At 43.9% G+C, this 21,801-nt stretch overlaps 1 protein-coding gene and 1 pseudogene across 1 annotated transcript in view; both read left to right on the top strand.

The window, feature by feature from the left end:
- LOC107399651 (olfactory receptor 2A12-like) overlaps positions 1 to 7,753 on the top strand; it is a 45,903-nt gene extending 38,150 nt beyond the window's left edge. The window contains exon 3 of the mRNA XM_076564927.1: positions 6,801 to 7,753. Coding sequence (XP_076421042.1) covers positions 6,801 to 7,753 — 953 coding nt within the window. The remainder of the gene's footprint in view (positions 1 to 6,800) is intronic.
- A 10,940-nt stretch (positions 7,754 to 18,693) lies between these two features.
- Positions 18,694 to 19,765, top strand: LOC143271691 (olfactory receptor 2A12-like; annotated as a pseudogene).
- The last annotated feature ends 2,036 nt before the right edge of the window (positions 19,766 to 21,801 follow it).

Raw genomic sequence — 21,801 nt, 5'->3', positions numbered from 1 at the left:
TTCCTGCTATAATTTATCCTTCTCAGATCTCTGATGGCATTGATGGCATTGATGGCTAGGCCAACTGTATCTTTGTCAGCTTAACAGCAGCAGGTAACCAGCTCCTTCCCCCAAGGTTGTAGCCGCCTTGCTAGTTCATTTCATATGTAAAAATCAGATATGGTTTTTATAGAGCTGCTAGATCTCCTGCTGAGAAAGGCAGACAGGTTTGCCTTACTAATAGGCTTCATATTAAAGGATAAACAGGTTTCAGATGTAACTTTTTACTATTTCTTTATTTAAAAGAACTTGCTTTACAATGACTGCTCTCAGTAATAACTACTCATGTCTCTGATACATGATTAGATAGAAAGAGGTTTAAAGTCTATACAACTTCTGAAAGTCTAAGGAAATGGTCTAAGGTGCATAAAGGCATGAGGCTATAAAAGCTTAAATAAGGTCTGAGGATATAAAAAAGTGATTTAAGGTATGTGTAAAAAGGGAGATGTTTCTGATTTCTTTTCTCCTTTTATGCTATTGTTTTACTGAGATTTCTTACGGACAACTGTTAGCTGCTTTGTCTACAATGTGGATTTTAGTACAGACTACAAACAGTGGTAATGCTAATATATCCAAAACTTCCTTCTCTTTTTGTAAACAAAAAAATTCATGAAAGCTTCAGGGAATTAAGAATCCATCTCTCATAGGTCAAATGGGCTCCAGATACGTACAGCCTAAGTTTCCCTACCTCCCTATTCCTGAGGATGTGATCTCTCTTTCTCTCTCTCCCCTGGTCTGGGGAGTCCTCTCCTCCCCCAATTACTATATCAGGACCATGGGCCTGAAACTTCCAAATAGAAGATTTTCCGTTAAATTCCTAAACTTTTTCTGTTCCTAGTCCATATCTGCCCCAATAGATTTCAGCTGGGTGACAGACGCCATCTCGGAGTCAGCTGTGGACTACAAACTGCTCTAAACTGCTGTGAGCCCTGGACTTGCAGAAAGCTGATGTGAACCAGTCCACCCAATGTTATTGCTCCCTGTCTCTTTAGCTGGGTCAGCTAACCAGATGCTTCTGAAGAATGCCCCATTGCCTGAATCCCCTCCAAGTCTTTGAATAGCATTCCAGCTTTCCTGGGCCCTGACAATGAAGTCCTAGTTAGAGCAGGAGGTAGTTACAGAAGAGAGTCCATCACCCCTTGTCATCAAAGGCTGGAATATTGGGTCAAAAGGAAACTCCCTGGTGTGTAAAATGAATGAAAAATTGTCTTAATTAAAAAAAAAAGCAGGGCTGGCGAGGTGGCTCAGAGGTTAAGAGCACTTCTTGCTCTTCCAAAGGTCCTGAGTTCAATTCCCAGCAACCACATGGTGGCTCACAACCATCTGTAATGAGATCTGGTGCCTTCTTCTGGCCTGTGGGGATATGTACAGACAGAACAATGTATACAATAAATAAATAAATCTTAAAAAAAAAAAGCAAACTTCCTGGCTTAGAGGATAAAATGGCTACCTATAGTGCCTAAAACCATAATAAAAAAAGTACCTGTTAAAACTAAATAGGCCCAGATCTATTAACAGGTAGATTCATTAGCTGAAGCAGTTCTATCGTATGATGGGACACTCAATCTGCTCTATGTAGAACAAGGAGGTATTATATGGCTTTAAGAGAAAATTATTGTCTCTATACAAAAAAACTCAGGAATCATTAGAGATAATCAGGCTGTACTCAAAGAAACATTGCAAAATGGGGACCCAAGATGAAATGAATGACTGGTGTTCATTCTCACATTTGGGCTCCCCCTAGATAGTAGTTGATGTCAGCCATCACAGGGTCTTTGACCTTTCTGTTTCTACTAATAACAGTTGGCCCTTGCATCTTTAATGCCTTAATTAGATAGATAAATTCCCATCTTGGTGTCATTAAGTTGATGATGGTTATTAGATCCCAGTATAACCAGATACCCACTACAGAGTCAAGGATTTAGCTCAGGCTACAACTCAAGGGGGGAAAGTGAGACGAAAATAGGAACAATATACTTTGCAGGTTAAGGTTTCTGTTTGCAGTTAAGACAGTTAAGAATAAGTTCCTGTTCGTACTGTGTTAAGTCCTTGCAAGCTAAGGTTTCTAAGGGTTCTATTTGTAATTAAAGAATAAATTCCTGTTTCTTAAATCTGATATAAACTGTAAAACATGTTTTTCAACCTACACTAAAATTTCAACCCTATTCACTTGTTGTATATCCTTACCCTCTTCCTTCCCTTTTGTTGTGTTTTTCTAACAGTGTACAGAGGCCAATTCTCTTACCCCTGTGAACACTTTCTCTCTCCTATAAAAGGGCCTTCAAGAGGCCAGCAGGAGCTTCTCTCTCCAACCAACTTAGGGTGAGACAGTCAGCTGGCCAGTCCAGGGTGCACCTCAATATACATCTTGCTTTAACTGGATAATTGTGGATTTGGTCTTTAATCCTCACAATTCTCAGGTTTAAAAGGACGTCACTGCTGACTCCCATGTTGGTATGTCATGGTTGACTCTTTTTCATTTGTTTTTTCATACGTGCATGGGTATTTTGCCTGCATGTATGTATGTGTACCGCATGCATGCCTGATCTTAGGGGAGTCAGAAGAGAGTGCTGGGAACCAAACTGGGCCTTCTGCAAGCCCAGCAAGTTCTCTTTTTCCCAGAGCTAACCCTCCAGCCTCCACCGTTGATGACTCTTTATTACATCAGAGGTTCTGGGTGACTTTCTCAGATATTACACAGTAAAGAAGAGAGGACTGTGATTGCCCCAAGGTAGTTGAGGAAGGAAGAGGAGTGTAAACTCAAACATGGTCTCATGAGTGTCAGGGCTCAGGGTTTGGGCTGTAAAGGAGGAATCAGAATGAGAACTCAAGTCCCTGACCTGTGTCTCAGGTGACCAGGTCCCACCTCCTCTTCTCTGAGCTGCTCTAATTCCCAATTAGTCTAGAGAAGGGAACAGGTCACCACTCCTCCTCCTGTGGGTTGTTTCCTCCTGCTCTGCCCCCAAGGGTCTCACTGAAGTGCTCTTGTTGACATTATCCAGGGATCATCTTAGCATCTCTACTGGGAACAGGAATGGTCCTTTCCCAGCTCCCCTGGGAAGGCTCAGAGAGGAGGCAGGGTCATAAAACCTCAGCTTCTGGTCCCACTGGGAAGAGGTGAAGATGTCTGAGCTGGCCTTTGTTAAGCAGGGTTTAATAGATGCCATCTTCAGGAGCCAGGGCTGGCCTACTTGCAGAGGAAGCAGGAGATTCAGTCCTCAAACTCTCCAGCACCTTGGAATTTTTTTTGGAGCAGCCTAGAATCCTGAGTCTTTTGACTCAGTTGCTTTAGGGGGGCTTCCCCTTCAGTCTCTTTCCCATGAGAGGAAGAAGCAGCCGCTCAGTTAAACATTTCTTGGATCTACTAGTGGTGAGATGGTCATTGGTGTTTGTTTTTTGGGTGGGGTTCAGGCATCTGTGGGACTGGAGATAAGAAATAGCCAAGCCCCCCAACTTCTGGTACTTGGTGCATACATTTCAAACTCCTCAGATCTCTTCCCTCATTATTTGTTCCATGGAATCACACCTCAAATCCTCTCTCCTTTGATCCCTTTATTTTCAGTACATCCCAGGGCCTCCCACATTCAGACAGGAGGGGAAATCTCATCAGGAGAGCTGGTCTGTGGCTAGCCATCCAGCTCTGTCCTAGGAGGGCTCTGGCCTGTGCTGAGTCTCAATAAGCTCAACTAGATGGTCAATGTGTAGACTTTGCCTTCCTCTCTTCCCCACTTCAGAGCCTGTGTGCCAGAAGCAGAGAAGGTGACTGAGAGCCAGGCTCTGAGGACACACCTCTAAACCCCACTTCTCCCATGCTGAGCTTGCAATCTGAAACAAACCTCCCTCTCCAGGGCTTCAATGTTCACCCATAACACACAGGTAAGAATACTTCCTTCAGTGAATCATTGTTATTTTAAACTAAAGTTAGTGGAACAATTGTTAGAATATACAATTAACCCAATAAATATCAGTTGGTTTGATTATTGCAAAGGTTAGGAAGTCACCCATACAGCCATACTGTCAGAGATATTTCTTTCTTAGTTGTGTGGGGTTGGTTAACAAGAGAGTAACAGAGAGTATGTCCAACCTGTTTGGTGTCAAAATTGGTAAGAGACCCCTCTAGGATTCTTCAGATTGTAAGCAGCCAGTGAACAAGAAATGCAGGAATTATCCTGTCTGGGTTAGCACAAGTCAGGGAGGAGTTCCTGGCTGATCTGAGTCCTGATGTGGCCACATTGTGGGCACCAAGGTGCAGGTGGTGGCCCCCCTTCGTGATGAGAAACTAGGCAAATGCCTTAGGTTGTGAGAGAGGCAGAGGCAGGCAGAACAGTGGGAGTGCTGGCATGGAGACTTGTGCATGGAGAAGAGGGGACAACTGGGTGCCAGGCTGAAGTCTCCCGTGAGCAGAACGTTTGGATCTGATGTCTTTCCTCTGGTAGGAGGGAGGGAATGGGAGCCACAGGCAGGAGAGGAGCAGGGTGTGGGTGTTTGAAAGGCTTTACACAGGGGCTGATAGGACGAGTGTGAAAATTTTCAAAAACCACTCTAGCAGACACATGAAGTGTTGATGCAGACAACTGCGCAGCACCGAGAAGGGGAAGTGGATACGAAGTCCTGCCCTAAACAAGAACCTCTTTGCAATTGATCCCAATTTGGAAAGGGGAAATCAGCGTCTTCCAATGGAGTGTCACTGTGTATATTCAGTAACACTGCGTGGCAAGCCGCATACCCAGGGGTTGTTGACCAACACAAAACTGTTTGATTTTGTTGTTTTTTGTTTAAATTTTATTTCTTGTAGTTTATCTTTTTCATTTTTGTTGTTTGTTTTGTTTTGTCCCAAAAGTGAGAGAGGGAGGAGAAAGAGAATGAAGTGCAGGGAGGGGAAAGAATGTAATCAAAATACATTGATAAAAATATTGAAAATTAAAATAAAAAGACGATATTGAAGGAGGAACATTTAGAGGCAAGGGGCACCTGAGGACGCTGATGCAGAACTGCTGGGAGAGATGATGGGCTCCTGACCTGGGCTGAAAGGAAGGACAGAGGGCAGGGTCATGAGCAGTAGACTGGTCAGGAGAGGGGATGGGGACAGGGAAAGAGAAGACTGAGGATGTGTAGAATTTTTTTTTTTGTTTTGTTTTGTTTTGTATTTCTACCTCCATCAAAGCCAATTCCTGCTTAATCCATTGTCTTGCTGATTAACATGAGTGGTGCCTTAGTTCAGACTATTTTAAGTAGAGTTAGGAAATTTCCTTTACATATCTTTCCCTGAGCATGTGTTTCTATGTGCGTTTGTGTTTTACACATTGTTTCAGAACTGTAGTTGACATTTGCATTGCTGGGCAATGCATTAAGTGTGTTCAACGTTAGGAAACACAGCCAGGCACACACTAAGGGATCATTTTAATTTACTCTCCCATCGGATCCAGTTACTCTCGTCAACACTAGATCTCTGTGACTGTGGCCATGCTGGTAGGTGTGTGGGGATGGATGTGAGATGGAGAAGAAGCAGGTGGGCTTTGGCACTGTGGTGTTCTCCTGCACTTTCCAGATGAGAAATGGTGCTGAGGACCTGAGCCTCATCAGTGTTCACTAGACAGCTGCCTTGTGAAATGCCCTTTAAATATTGTTCACTGTTCCATTGGAGTATCTGTTGTTATGATATATCTTTCCAATTCTTTGTATAAATATTTTGAGCACTTCTTATTTGCTTATTCTAGATTACCATTATTTTTCCTCTGTGTGAAAAGTATGTTTTTTGGGCTCTTTTAGAGAAATTTTTGCTTACCCCCAAAGGATAAAGATATTTATCTGGTTTGATTCTAAAAATCTGGTTGCTTTAGATTTGCCACTTAAAGCTATTGTACACCTGGAAGTGATGTTTTGTGTGTGCAGGGAGGTAGGAGTGAAAAAGGAAGACTATTCCTTCGTTCATATCCACACATTCACCAGCGCTCCCTGGGAAGGCAATGTCTCCAGCGCACTGCACATGCGGACTTCTGTCCTTTTTCATTTGAGTGGATGTGTGTGGGCCTGCGTCGGTTTGTCATCTTCATCTGTTTGTTTACTCTCTCTCACTCTCTTTTTCTGCCTGTCTGTGCTGCACAGTGTTTGTGTTCAGAGACTGACATGGGATCCTTTCTCAATTGCTCTCATCTTACTGGGGCGCAGGGTCTCTCAGTTGACACCAGTGCTAATCATTTCAGCTGGTGTAGCTAGAAGCCTTCTTACTGTGGGGATCTGGAATGGGAGTGTGAGATTGCACGTGATGTGTCATGTGTTAGATGGTGTTTCCAAGAGTTATGTGAGATGCTTTAGACACTCATCATAATCCTGAGACATGAGTGTCATCAACCTCATTTGATAGATGAAGAGACTGAGGCATTGGGAGGTTCAGCAACTTGAGAAGTGTGCACAGAAACTGAACAGTGTGCTCGAACCCAGACCCCAGCCTTTCTTTTTAAAATTATAACATATTTTTTAATGTATATATTTTAGGTATATATTTTTATATACATGAAAATGTATATAGGTTTTTGCCTACATGCATATCTATGTACCAAGTGTGTGTCTTGCCTGTGGAGGCCAGAAGAGGTAGTAAGATCTTGAACTGGAGTCACAGACAGCTCTGAGCTATCTGATTCCCTGGAACAGCAGTCAGTGCTCCTAACCTCTGAGCCATCTCACCAGCCTGTATCTTCCCTTTCTCCCTCTATAGCTGGCATGTGTCAGGTGATGCATAAATGAATGTGATTCCCTTACAGGCCCCACCATGTGGATGATTCCAGGGCAGAACCAAAGCTGGGTTTCTGAGTTTATCCTGCTTGGCTTCTCCAGTGACCCCACGACCAACAGCATCCTCTTCATTGTGTTCCTTCTCATCTACCTATGCTCAGTCCTGGGCAATGGGCTCATCATCATGCTGATCTGCCTGGACACACAGCTGCACACTCCCATGTACTTCTTCCTCTGTATACTTGCCCTGTTGGGTATGTGCTATGTTACCACCACCATGCCCCAGATGTTGGTGCATCTTCTTGCTCACTCTCAGACCATCTCCTTTGCTGGCTGCTGGCTGCAGATGTATGTGTTTGGTGCCCTGGCTATGACTGAGTGCACCTTCTTTGTTGTCATGGCTTATGACAGATATGTGGCCATTTGCTATCCACTGCGTTATACTGTCATCCTCAACTGGGGACTGTGCATATGGTTGGCTGCTGGGACATGGATCTGCGGTTTCTTCTTTTCTGTGCTGCATACTTTCTTCACCATGAGTCTGCCATATTGTGGGCCCAACAAGGTCAACCACTATTTCTGTGAAGGTCCTTCAGTGCGTAGCCTGGCTTGTATGGATATCCACCTCATTGAGATGATAGATCTGGTTTTGAGTGTTTTTGTGGTTGTTACTCCCATTTCCCTCATTGTGGCCTCCTACATTTGTATTGCTATGACAATTCTCAAGATCAAGTCCACCCAGGGCCGCTGCAAGGCTTTCTCTACCTGTGCCTCCCACCTGACTGTGGTCACATTCTTCTATGGTCCATGCACTTACATCTACATGAGGCCCAACTCCAGCTACTCCCCTGAGCGAGACAAGCAGATCTCACTCTTTTACAATGTCTTTACAGCCTTGCTCAACCCCGTGGTGTACAGTCTTCGGAACAAAGACATCAAGAGGGCATTTCTCAAGGTGATGGGGCATGGTAGGCTGGACTAGAGAACCAGGATCTAGGAGAAGCTCGATTGAAGTATTTAGTATTTAAGGAAGGCAGAGTGTCTTTATTGAATGCAACTGACCTTTGCAAATGAACTAGTATTGTACTTGGAACAAACCACTGTGAAACCAATGTAGCTGTCTTGATTCACTGGCTATACTAAGGTACAACTCCAGGCACTTCAGTAATCTTACTGGATCATAGCTACAAAGATTCATCTGTTGTTCATTTGTAGCTGTAGGTTGGATGACCTTCTGTTGTCTCATGTCCATCCTGAAGGAGAAACCTTATATCCAACATGTCATCTGTGGGGGACCAGCCTCCATACTTATTTACTCCAGGGACTCTTGAGGATTGAGGGATAAGAGACTTAGTTAGAAATAGAAAGTGGAGAGAAACAGAGAGAAAACATAGGATAGACTCTGGTGGGCCTGGATCCTTATCCACTGGCCCAGAATTTTATTCCAAAGGTTTATTTATAGCAATGCCAAGGGGTGGAGCAAAAGACCTCCCTCTTGCTAGTTAGACCCTTACAAACACCTGGTACCCAGACCCATGGTCCAATCAACCTCCCATGCAGTCTTGCTGGGTACAGCCACTAGGAAACCTAGTGGGCACCAACAGGTCCCTCTTCTTTATATTTCAAAAGAAAAAACTCTTGATGCAACCACATCAAACTTAAAGACAAACAGGTTAACATAATTCTAATATAAATATTGTTATGAATATTTACAATTTTTCAATCTTACATGTTAAAGCAAATTCTTAATATTTCTTGCTAACAAAACATAGAATAAACTTCTGATGTATGCATCTTAAACTTAAATACTTTCTTAACTTCACCAAACCATGGTACATCAATATAAATAGGTTAACATAATAATTTCTACAAGCCTACTCTCAACCTACAATTTCGAACTATACAAAACATAACATTAATTCACTCAAGTAACACAAAAATATTTTTAAAATTAAATATACTGAGGAATATTAACTCTCCCCCTTTTCTTAAAAAAACTTCTCTATTTAACCAGTTCCATTTTTACAAAAACAGTTCTATAAGTAGTTCATAAGTCATCCCTGTTGATAGAGTCTATATGCATAAGCAAATTCAAACTGTAACATTGTAATGAAATCATTATTGTCCATTTTATTTTTTAAGCTCAAAAGTTCAAAAAGAGTTTTGGTACCATTCCTGAAAGTTCCTTTGAGCTCTTTTAGACAGGGCCTGTCCTGTCAGCTGCCTTTACATCTGTGTATAGCTGTCGGAGTTGTAATGACCCTGAAGCAAACAGTTCCAAATAGAAGTCCCACAACCAAAACTTCTCAGTTCAAGCAAGACTCCGCTTTCAGCTACCGCTGCGCTTTACAGTCTGTAGCCTTCCGTAACCAGTCCCAGACCAGGCTAGAGAGCTTCACCTCATAGCCACGCGGGCTCAAGGCTCCTTCAGCTGCCAGGAGCTGAAACTATGGCTTCCCTGGGCAACCCAGGCTTTGGGAGGAAAACCCATTGCCTGTACCGTTGACGGTCCAAGTGCTCAGCAAACCTGGTCTCCGGAGTCCTCCATGTGCTGTCCTGTTGCATGGCTGCCTCGGTGCTGGGAGCTCGGGCTGCAGTCAGTCTCAGCAGTTTCTGCAGAGTTTCAGGCAGGCTGTTCAGCCTGGAGTACGGTTCTCACCTCCACAGCTTCCTGCTTTGCTCCACGTCTCAGCTGCTTGTCCGGCACTGACACCATTCTCCGGTCCTGGAAGCAGTCTGGTCTCTGCCGTCTCCATTGTTCACCGCTGCTCTGCTTGCTGTTTATCTTTCCGAGGCGACGCAAACCGCTGGGCTTTCTCCACCGTTTGCCTTTCTCACGGTGTAGTGTCTCAGAGGTTGCAGAATCTTGCTGTTCACCTTTCCTGCAGTGCAGCATCTCTGCAGGGTTTTCCAAACTGCTGCTTGTCATTAGCCTCTCTCGTGGCTTAGCGTGTTCATTTTTCACCGTGGCTTTCTTTGGGTAGAAAGCTTGTAGACCCTAGTGCATCTGCCATCTGCACGGCATTGATGCCTTGAGGATCTAAGCTTCCGAGACCCTCTGGCTGCTATTTTCTGAAGCTGGCAGTCTTTGGAGCTGTTTCTTGTTATTGGTGGTTTTTGAAACTTCCAAGTCCACAGTCTACCATGGACATTGCTCTCCGAGTCCAAGGTTGGGAAAACCTACTTTAAATTACTTTTTTTTCACCATTCCTTAAACCCAAAGCCTATAAATTCTAAACCTGAATTTCTCTGACTCACTTTATACTAAATCTATGACCTATTTAAACTTACATTCTATTATTCAAGCCTACATAATAAACTAACACTCTATAGGACTACTCTAGTACTTTTTTCTAACTTAGCAAACACCTGAAAGAGATATATTACTTCTTACTCTTAACTAACTTACACTAGGAAGAATCTCTTAGCAAACTTTCTATAGGGCTACTGTAAACCTATATTTATAAACCTTACCTAAGTCTCACTTAAGACTAAACCTCACCTAAGTCTTAGTTATATTCAATAGGTCCTGCACTATATTGCTACACTCTACCTTCCTTATTTTTTTAATAGACAGCAAAGAGAGAGAAGAGAGAGAAAGAGAGATCCTGCTGCAGCCTCGTGGCATTTCCCTCACTGCCTAGCCTATACACCCGAGAATAAAACACCGTTGCCTTCATTTTTCAATTCCTTAGCGGCATGCCTACACTCGCAATGCCCCTGCAATCCTTTCGCCAAGTCCTAGGGATCTTTTTTTTTTTTTTTTTTTTTTTTTTAAAAACTTTTTCTTTGTCTCTGTTCAGGCACCATCTGTAGAGGACCAGTCCCCACACTTATTTACCTCAGGAACTCTTGAGGATTGAGGGATAAGAAACTTAGTTGAAAATAAGGAGAGAGAAACAGAGAGAAGACACAGGATAGATTTGAGGGGGCCTGGATCCTTATCCACCAGCCCAGGACTTTATTCCAAAGGTTTATTTATAACAATGTCAAGGGGTGGAGAAAAAGACCTCCCCCTTGCTAGTTAGACCCTTACAAACACCTGGTACCCAGACCTGTGGTCCAATCAACCTCCCATGCAGTCCTGCTGGGTACAGCCACTAGGAAACTTAGTGGGCTCCACCAGTCATCCTAGAAGAGAAGGAAAGGAACAGTAGAGAAACTCACAATGACTCAGCTTCTCAAGAGTAACCTGCTTCTCTGTCCACTTTCTCTTGGCAAATAAGTAGTGTGGTCCAGCCTGAGAGCAGGAGGTGGGAAAGTGATTTGTCTAGAGAGAAGAAATACAAGTTCTGTGGCCATGGTCTGATATGTTGGTGCCTCTACCTAGAAGGCAGCATGTAATGTGTATTATGTATAGCTCCCAGAACACAACAGCATACCTATAAACGAACACAAAGCGTGCTAACTATGGATAACATGACAGTAGAGACAACAGAAGGCTGCGGCCTATATGCTCAGTAGCACAGCGCATGTTGTCAGGACAGAAGTAAGCTGATCGATTGTGGAACAGTAACAGTACAGCTCAGAGAACTAACTTCACAGATAAACTCGGTGTGGTCTGTGGGAAAACATGATGACCTCTTATGTCAGTGATGCAATGCTGGAGGTGAAGGGAGCTGGGGTCTCCAGAACCTCTCAACTTCTGCTCCAATTTCAGGTACCATGCAAGGGCACTTCCCAGTGTGGTGGTATTCTAATTGTACTGAAATGTGATTTTGATTGTATGTTAATAAATAAAGTTGCCAGGGGGTCAGAGCTATTAGAGCCATAGACAGAGCGTGGCGGTGGTGGCACACACCTTTAATCCCATAGATCTCTGTGTGTTCAGGGATACAGCCAGCATTGGAGACATATGCCTTTAAGACCTGGGGGGGGGGCTGTACATACAGACAGTGATGAGGCAGTCACCTGTTTGGGTTTACAACCAATGAGAAGGCAGAATGACTATGAAACGACTTACACAGATGGAAATAGCTCTCTTTCGGGAAGCTAAGACCACCGCAGGAGGAAGGGTGAGATTTTAGCACTGAGCTCTGATCTCTTGGCTTTCTCTTTTACATTGGTTCTGTGTTTCTTATTTAATAAGACGGTTGGTTACATCTACAAATGGCGCCCAACGTGTCAGCAAGAGTTTCCACCTAAAACCTGAGTAAAAAGATTCTAAAACAGAGCTAAAAACAGTTCCTAGTTGTCTCTTTCAAGTTAGCGGCAGCATGCGTGTTTGAGCTACTAGCTACTATGGTGTGTCCCTGTTGTGTGCACTCTACCTGCAATATGGCAGGAATGAGGCCTCTGCAAGTGGCACATTAAGCTGCATGGTGGATTTAGCCTTTGCTAGTACAAAACAAAAAGAGGTTTCTGGGCTACATGCTGCCTTGATAGAAGCATAGACCCACTATTTCTGAGAGTTGATGGCTCCCAGAGCTGGCAGAAAACATACCAGCGCCATGTTGGGAAGCTGAAGTGGGCGGAGCCAGCAGCCACAACGCCGTTTCAGGCTTAAAAGGCTGCAGTTTAAAGCAATAGGCTTAAGGTAATATAAAAAATAAGCCACATAAAGATGGCTATCACACAGAGAATCTGGATCATGTTCTCTTTGATATTTGTAACTGAAGAAAAACATTTGATTGCAAAAGTTGTTGAGTTATACCAAAATGTATATTTTAAAGGTACCTTGATTTCAAAATTTGGATGTAAGGATATGTTGCTTTGGAAAGGAGGCTCTGCTTTTGTCTCCACAGAAAGCCAGAGGCTATGGATTTGTTCCAGATTAAGATACATCAGGTTTGACCAGCCAAGACCCCCTGAAAGGTCTCCGATGACACCATGGCCCAGATGATCCAACATCCAGAATCATTTCAAGGCAACTGGCTCAGACGATACACCCTCACGGACTTCTCCATAATCCTAAATTTTTCTTTCTGTCCCCATAAGATACAGTGCCCCGTCCAGCAGGAAGTAGTAAGAGAAGCTACACCCAAATTCCCAAATATACCAAGCTGGCTTTGTAGATGTGTAAAACCTTCTTGTATAACAATGTCAAAGGGTGGAGAAAAAGACCTCCCCCTTGCTAGTTAGACCCTTACAAACACCTGGTACCCAGACCTGTGGTCCAATCAACCTCCCATGCAGTCCTGCTGGGTACAGCCACTAGGAAACTTAGTGGGCTCCACCAGTCATCCTAGAAGAGAAGGAAAGGAACAGTAGAGAAACTCACAATGACCCAGCTTCTCAAGAGTAACCTGCTTCTCTGTCCACTTTCTCTTGGCAAATAAGTAGTGTGGTCCAGCCTGAGAGCAGGAGGTGGGAAAGTGATTTGTCTAGAGAGAAGTAATACAAGTTCTGTGGCCATGGTCTGATATGTTGGTGCCTCTACCTAGAAGGCAGCATATAATGTGTATTATGAAACCTGGTATAGCTCCCAGAACACAACAGCATACCTATAAACGAACACAAAGCATGCTAACTATGGATGACATGACAGTAGAGACAGCAGAAGGCTGTGGCCTATGTCATCAAAGGCTGGAATATTGGGTCAAAAGGAAACTCCCTGGTGTGTAAAATGAATGAAAAAATTTTCTTAATTAAAAAAAAGCAAACTCCCTGGCTTAGAGGATAAAATGGCTACCTATAGTGCCTAAAACCATAATAAAAAAGTACCTGTTAAAACAAAATAGGTCCAGATCTATTAATAGGTAGATTTGTTAGCTGAAGCAATTCTGTCGTATGATGGGACACTCAACCTGCTCTATGTAGAACAAGGAGGTATTATATGGCTTTAAGAGAAAATTATTGTCTCTATACAAATCACTCAGGAATCATTAGAGATAATCAGGCTGTGCTCAAAGAAACATTGCAAAATGGGGACCCAAGATGAAATGAATGACTGGTGTTCATTCTCACATTTGGGATCCTCCTAGATAGTAGTTGATGTCAGCCATCACAGGGTCTTTGACCTTTCTGTTTCTACTAATAACAGTTGGCCCTTGCATCTTTAATGCCTTAATTAGATAGATAAATTCCCATCTTGGTGTCATTAAGTTGATGATGGTTATTAGATCCCAGTATAACCAGATACCCACTACAGAGTCAAGGATTTAGCTCAGGCTACAACTCAAGGGGGGAAAGTGAGACGAAAATAGGAACAGTATACTTTGCAGGTTAAGGTTTCTGTTTGCAGTTAAGACAGTTAAGAATAAGTTCCTGTTTGTACTGTGTTAAGTCCTTGCAAGTTAAGGTTTCTAAGGGTTCTATTTGTAATTAAAGAATAAATCCCTGTTTCTTAAATCTGATATAAACTGTAAAACATGTTTTTCAACCTACACTAAAATTTCAACCCTATTCACATGTTGTATATCCTTACCCTCTTCCTTCTCTTTTGTTGTGTTTTTTTTAACAGTGTACAGCGGCCAATTTTCTTACCCCTGTGAACACTTTCTCTCTCCTATAAAAGGGCCTTCAAGAGGCCAGCAGGAGCTTCTCTCTCCAACCAACTTAGGGTGAGACAGTCAGCTGGCCAGTCCAGGGTGCACCTCAATATACATCTTGCTTTAACTGGATAATTGTGGATTTGGTCTTTAATCCTCACAATTCTCAGGTTTAAAAGGACGTCACTGCTGACTTCCATGTTGGTATGTCATGGTTGACTCTTTTTCATTTGTTTTTGTTTATGTGCATGGGTATTTTGCCTGCATGTATGTATGTGTACCGCATGCATGCCTGATCTTAGGGGAGTCAGAAGAGAGTGCTGGGAACCAAACTGGGTCTTCTGCAAGCCCAGCAAGTTCTCTTTTTCCCGGAGCTAACCCTCCAGCCCCCATTACTGATGACTATTACATCAGAGGTTCTGGGTGACTTTCTCAGATATTACACAGTAAAGAAGGGAGGACTGTGATTGCCCCAAGGTAGTTGAGGAAGGAAGAGGAGTGTGACTCAAACATGGTCTCATGAGTGTCAGGGCTCAGGGTTTGGGCTGTAAAGGAGGAATCAGAATGAGAACTCAAGTCCCTGACCTGTGTCTCAGGTGACCAGGTCCCACCTCCCCTTCTCTGAGCTGCTCTAATTCCCAATTAGTCTAGAGAAGGGAACAGGTCACCACTCCTCCTCCTGTGGGTTGTTTCCTCCTGCTCTGCCCCCAAGGGTCTCACTGAAGTGCTCTTGCTGACATTATCCAGGGATCATCTTAGCATCCCTACTGGGAACAGAAATGGTCCTTCCCCAGCTCTCCTGGGGAGGCTCAGAGAGGAGGCAGGGTCATAAAACCTCAGCTTCTGGTCCCACTGGGAAGAGGTGAAGATGTCTGAGCTGGCCTTTGTTAAGCAGGCTTTAATAGATGCCATCTTCAGGAGCCAGGGCTGGCCTACTTGCAGAGGAAGCAGGAGATTCAGTCCTCAAACTCTCCAGCACCTTGGAATTTTTTTGGAGCAGCCTAGAATCCTGAGTCTTTTGACTCAGTTGCTTTAGGGGGGCTTCCCCTTTAGTCTCTTTCCCATGAGAGGAAGAAGCAGCCGCTCAGTTAAACATTTCTTGGATCTACTAGTGGTGAGATGGTCACTGGTGTTTGTTTTTTGGGTGGGGTTCAGACATCTGCGGGACTGGAGATAAGAAATAGCCAAGCCCCCCAACTTCTGGTACTTGGTGCATACATTTCAAACTCCTCAGATCTCTTCCTTCATTGTTTGTTCCATGGAACCACACCTCAAATCCTCTCTCTGTTGACCCCTTTATTTTCAGTACATCTCAGGGTCTCCCACATTCAGACAGGAGGGGAAATCTCATCAGGAGAGCTGGTCTGTGGCTAGTCATCCAGCTCTGTCCTAGGAGGGCTCTGGCCTGTGCTGAGTCTCAATAAGCTCAACTAGATGGACAATGTGTAGACTTTGCCTTCCTCACCTCCCCACTTCAGAGCCTGTGTGCCAGAAGCAGAGAAGGTGACTGAGAGCCCGGCTCTGAGGACACACCTCTCAACCCCCACTTCTCCCATGCTGAGCTTTCAATCTGAAACAAACCTCCCTCTCCAGGCCTTATGTGCTCACCTATAACACACAGGTAAAAATACTCCCTTCAGTGAATCATTGTTATTTTAAACTAAAGTTAGTGGAACAATTGTTAGAATATACAATTAACCCAATCAATATCAGTTGGTTTGATTATTGCAAAGGTTAGGAAGTCACCCATACAGCCATACTGTCAGAGATATTTCTTTCTTAGTTGTGTGGGGTTAGTTAACAAGAGAGTAACAGAGAGTATGTCCAACTGTTTGGTGTCAAAATTGGAAAGAGACCCCTCTAGGATTCTTCAGATTGTAAGCAGCCAGTGAACAAGAAATGCAGGAATTATCCTGTCTGGGTTAGCACAAGTCAGGGAGGAGTTCCTGGCTGATCTGAGTCCTGATGTGGCCACATGGTGGGCACCAAGGTGCAGGTGGTGGTCCCCCCTTCGTGATGAGAAGCTAGGCAAATGCCTTAGGTTGTGAGAGAGGCAGAGGCAGGCAGGATAGTGGGAGTGCTGGCATGGAGACTTGTGCACGGAGAAGGGAGACAACTGGGTGCCAGGCTGAAGTCTCCCGTGAGCAGAACGTTTGGATCTGATGTCTTTCCTCTGGTAGGAGGGAGGGAATGGGAGCCACAGGCAGGAGAGGAGCAGGGTGTGGGTGTTTGAAAGGCTTTAAACAGGGGCTGATAGGATGAGTGTGAACATTTTCAAAAACCACTGTAGCAGACACATGAAGTGTTGATGCAGACAACTGCGCAGCACCGAGAAGGGGAAGTGGACACGAAATCCTGCCCTAAACAAGAACCTCTTTGCAATTGATCCCAATTTGGAAAGGGGAAATCAGTGTCTTCCAATGGAGTGTCACTGCGTATATTCAGTAACACTGCGTGGCAAGCCGCATACCCAGGGGTTGTTGACCAACACAAAACTGTTTGATTTTGTAGTTTTTTGTTTAAATTTTATTTCTTGTAGCTTATCTTTTTCATTTTTGTTGTTTGTTTTGTTTTGTCTCAAAAGTGAGAGAGGGAGGAGAAAGAGTATGAAGTGCAGGGAGGGGAAATAATGTAATCAAAATACATTGATAAAAATATTAAAAATTAAAATAAAAAGACGATATTGAAGGAGGAACATTTAGAGGCAATGGGCCCCTGAGGACGCTGATGCAGAACTGCTGGGAGAGATGATGAGCTCCTGACCTGGGCTGAAAGGAAGTACAGCGGTGAGGATCATGAGCAGTAGACTGGTCAGGAGAGGGCATGGGGACAGGGAAAGAGAAGACTGAGGATGTCTCAAAGTTTTTTGTTTTTTTTTTAAATATATATTTCTACCTCCATCAAAGCCAATTCCTGCTTTAACCATTGTCTTGCTGATTAACATGAGTGGTGCCTTAGTTCAGACTATTTTAAGTAGAGTTAGGAAATTTCCTTTACATGTCTTTCCCTGAGCATGTGTTTCTATGTGCCTTTGTGTTTTACACATTGTTTCAGAACTGTAGTTGACATTTGTATTGCTGGGCAATGCATTAAGTGTGTTCAACGTTAGGGAACACAGCCAGGCACACACTAAGGGGATCATTTTAATTTACTCTCCCATCGGATCCAGTTACTCTCGTCCACACTAGATCTCTGTGACTGTGGCCATACTGGTAGGTGTGTGGGGATGTGAGATGGAGAAGAGGCAGGTGGGCATTGGCACTGTGGTGTTCTCCTGCAATTTCCAAATGAGAAATGGGGCTGAGGACCTGAGCTTCATCAGTTCTCACTAGACAGCTGCCTTGTGAAATGCCCTTTAAATATTGTTCACTGTTCCATTGGAGCATCTGTTGTTATGATATATCTTTCCAATTCTTTGTATAAATATTTTGAGCACTTTTTATTTGCTTATTCTAGATTACCATTATTTTTTCCTCTGTATGAAAAGTACATTTTTGGGCTCTTTTAGAGAAATTTTTGCTTACCCCCAAAGGATAAAGATATTTATCTGGTTTGATTCTAAAAATCTGGTTGCTTTAGATTTGCCACTTAAAGCTATGGTACACCTGGAAGTGATGTTTCATGTGTGCAGGGAGGTAGGAGTGAGAAAGGAAGACTATTCCTTCGTTCATATCCACACATTCACCAGCGTTCTCTGGGAAGGCAATGTCTCCAGCACACTGCACATGCGGACTTCTGTCCTTTTTCATTTGACTGGATGTGTGTGGGCCTGCGTTCGGTTTGTCATCTTCATCTGTTTGTTTACTCTCTCTCACTCTCTTTTTCTGCCTGTCTGTGCTGCACGGTGTGTGTGTTCAGAGACCGACATGGGATCCTTTCTCAATTGCTCTCACCTTACTGGGGCGCAGGGTCTCTTAGTTGACACCAGGGCTAATCATTTCAGCTGGTGTAGCTAGAAGCCTTCTTACTGTGGGGATCTGGAATGGGAGTGCGAGATTGCACGTGATGTGTCATGTGTTAGATGGTGTTTCCAAGAGTTATGTGAGATGCTTTAGACGCTCATCATAGTCCTGAGACATGAGTGTCATCAGCCTCATTGGATAGATGAAGAGACTGAGGCATTGGGAGGTTCAGCAACTTGAGAAGTGTGCACAGAAACTGAACAGTGTGCTCAAACCCAGACCCCAGCCTTTATTTTTAAAATTATAACATTTTTTAATGTATATATTTTAGGTATATATTTTTATATACATGAAAATGTATACAGGTTTTTGCCTACATGCATATCTATGAACCAAGTGTGTGTCTTGCCTGTGGAGGCCAGAAGAGGTAGTAAGATCTTGAACTGGAGTCACAGACAGCTCTGAGCTATCTGATTCCCTGGAACAGCAGTCAGTGCTCCTAACCTCTGAGCCATCTCACCAGCCTGTATCTTCCCTTTCTCCCTCTATAGCTGGCATGTGTCAAGTGATACATAAATGAATGTGATTCCCTTACAGGCCCCACCATGTGGATGATTCCAGGGCAGAACCAAAGCTGGGTTTCTGAGTTTATCCTGCTTGGCTTCTCCAGTGACCCCACGACCAACAGCATCCTCTTCATTGTGTTCCTTCTCATCTACCTATGCTCAGTCCTGGGCAATGGGCTCATCATCATGCTGATCTGCCTGGACACACAGCTGCACACTCCCATGTACTTCTTCCTCTGTATACTTGCCCTGTTGGATATGTGCTATGTCACCACCACCATGCCCCAGATGTTGGTGCATCTTCTTGCTCACTCTCAGACCATCTCCTTTGCTGGCTGCTGGCTGCAGATGTATGTGTTTGGTGCCCTGGCTATGACTGAGTGCACCTTCTTTGTTGTCATGGCTTATGACAGATATGTGGCCATTTGCTACCCACTGCGTGTTATACTGTCATCCTCAACTGGGGACTGTGCATATGGTTGGCTGCTGGGACATGGATCTGTGGTTTCTTCTTTTCTGTGCTGCATACTTTCTTCACCATGAGTCTGCCATATTGTGGGCCCAACAAGGTCAACCACTACTTCTGTGAAGGTCCTTCAGTGCGTAGCCTGGCTTGTATGGATACCCACCTCATTGAGATGATAGATCTGGTTTTGAGTGTTTTTGTGGTTGTTACTCCCATTTCCCTCATTGTGGCCTCCTACATTTGTATTGCTATGACAATTCTCAAGATCAAGTCCACCCAGGGCCGATGCAAGGCTTTCTCTACCTGTGCCTCCCACCTGACTGTGGTCACATTCTTCTATGGTCCATGCACTTACATCTACATGAGGCCCAACTCCAGCTACTCCCCTGAGCGAGACAAGCAGATCTCACTCTTTTACAATGTCTTTACAGCCTTGCTCAACCCCGTGGTGTACAGTCTTCGGAACAAAGACATCAAGAGGGCATTTCTCAAGGTGATGGGGCATGGTAGGGTGGACTAGAGAACCAGGATCTAGGAGAAGCTCGATTGAAGTATTTAGTATTTAAGGAAGGCAGAGTGTCTTTATTGAATGCAACTGACCTTTGCAAATGAACTAGTATTGTACTTGGAACAAACCACTGTGAAACCAATGTAGCTGTCTTGATTGACTGGCTATACTAAGGTACAACTCCAGGCACTTCAGTAATCTTACTGGATCATAGCTACAAAGATTCATCTGTTGTTCATTTGTAGCTGTAGGTTGGATGACCTTCTGTTGTCTCATGTCCATCCTGAAGGAGAAACCTTATATCCAACATGTCATCTGTGGGGGACCAGCCTCCATACTTATTTACTCCAGGGACTCTTGAGGATTGAGGGATAAGAGACTTAGTTAGAAATAGAAAGTGGAGAGAAACAGAGAGAAAACATAGGATAGACTCTGGTGGGCCTGGATCCTTATCCACTGGCCCAGAATTTTATTCCAAAGGTTTATTTATAGCAATGGCAAGGGGTGGAGCAAAAGACCTCCCTCTTGCTAGTTACAACCTTACAAACACCTGGTACTCAGACCTATGGTCTAATCAATCTCCCATACAGTCCTGCTGGGTACAGCCACTAGGAAAGCTAGTGGGCACCAACAGGTCCCTCTTCTTTATATTTCAAAAGAAAAAACTCTTGATGCAACCACATCAAACTTAAAGACAAACAGGTTAACATAATTCTAATATAAATATTGTTATGAATATTTACAATTTTTCAATCTTACATGTTAAAGCAAATTCTTAATATTTCTTGCTAACAAAATATAGGATAAACTTCTGATGTATGCATCTTAAACTTAAATACTTTCTTAACTTCACCAAACCATGGTACATCAATATAAATAGGTTAACATAATAATTTCTACAAGCCTACTCTCAACCTACAATTTCGAACTATACAAAACATAACATTAATTCACTCAAGTAACACAAAAATATTTTTAAAATTAAATATACTGAGGAATATTAACTCTCCCCCTTTTCTTAAAAAAACTTCTCTATTTAACCAGTTCCATTTTTACAAAAACAGTTCTATAAGTAGTTCATAAGTCATCCCTGTTGATAGAGTCTCTATGCATAAGCAAATTCAAACTGTCGCATTGTAATGAAATCATTATTGTCCATTTTATTTTTTAAGCTCAAAAGTTCAAAAAGAGTTTTGGTACCATTCCTGAAAGTTCCTTTGAGCTCTTGTAGACAGGGCCTGGCCTGTCAGCTGCCTTTACATCTGTGTATAGCTGTCGGAGTTGTAATGACCCTGAAGCAAACAGTTCCAAATAGAAGTCCCACAACCAAAACTTCTCAGTTCAAGCAAGACTCCGCTTTCAGCTACCGCTGCGCTTTACAGTCTGTAGCCTTCCGTAACCAGTCCCAGACCAGGCTAGAGAGCTTCACCTCATAGCCACGCGGGCTCAAGGCTCCTTCAGCTGCCAGGAGCTGAAACTATGGCTTCCCTGGGCAACCAAGGCTTTGGGAGGAAAACCCATTGCCTGTACTGTTGACGGTCCAAGTGCTCAGCAAACCTGGTCTCCGGAGTCCTCCATGTGCTGTCCTGTTGCATGGCTGCCTCTGTGCTGGGAGCTCGGGCTGCAGTCAGTCTCAGCAGTTTCTGCATAGTTGCAGTCAGGCTGTTCAGCCTGGAGTACGGTTCTCACCTCCACAGCTTCCTGCTTTGCTCCGCGTCTCAGCTGCTTGTCTCAGCAGTTTCTGCAGTTTCAGGCAGGCTGTTCAGCCTGGAGTACGGTTCTCACCTCCACAGCTTCCTGCTTTGCTCCGTGTCTCAGCTGCTTGTCCAGCACTGACACCATTCTCTGGTCCTGGAAGCAGTCTGGTCTCTGCCGTCTCCATTGTTCACTGCTGCTCTGCTCGCTGTTTATCTTTCCGAGGCGACGCAAACCGCTGGGCTTTCTCCACCGTTTGCCTTTCTCACGGTGTAGTGTCTCAGAGGTTGCAGAATCTTGCTGTTCACCTTTCCTGCAGTGCAGCATCTCTGCAGGGTTTTCCAAACTGCTGCTTGTCATTAGCCTCTCTCGTGGCTTAGCGTGTTCATTTTTCACCGTGGCTTTCTTTGGGTAGAAAGCTTGTAGACCCTAGTGCATCTGCCATCTGCACGGCATTGATGCC

This window comes from Peromyscus maniculatus, chromosome 2 (assembly GCF_049852395.1).
Source record: "Peromyscus maniculatus bairdii isolate BWxNUB_F1_BW_parent chromosome 2, HU_Pman_BW_mat_3.1, whole genome shotgun sequence".
NCBI lineage: Eukaryota > Metazoa > Chordata > Mammalia > Rodentia > Cricetidae > Peromyscus > Peromyscus maniculatus.
This window is presented reverse-complemented; position numbering and strand designations above follow the sequence as displayed.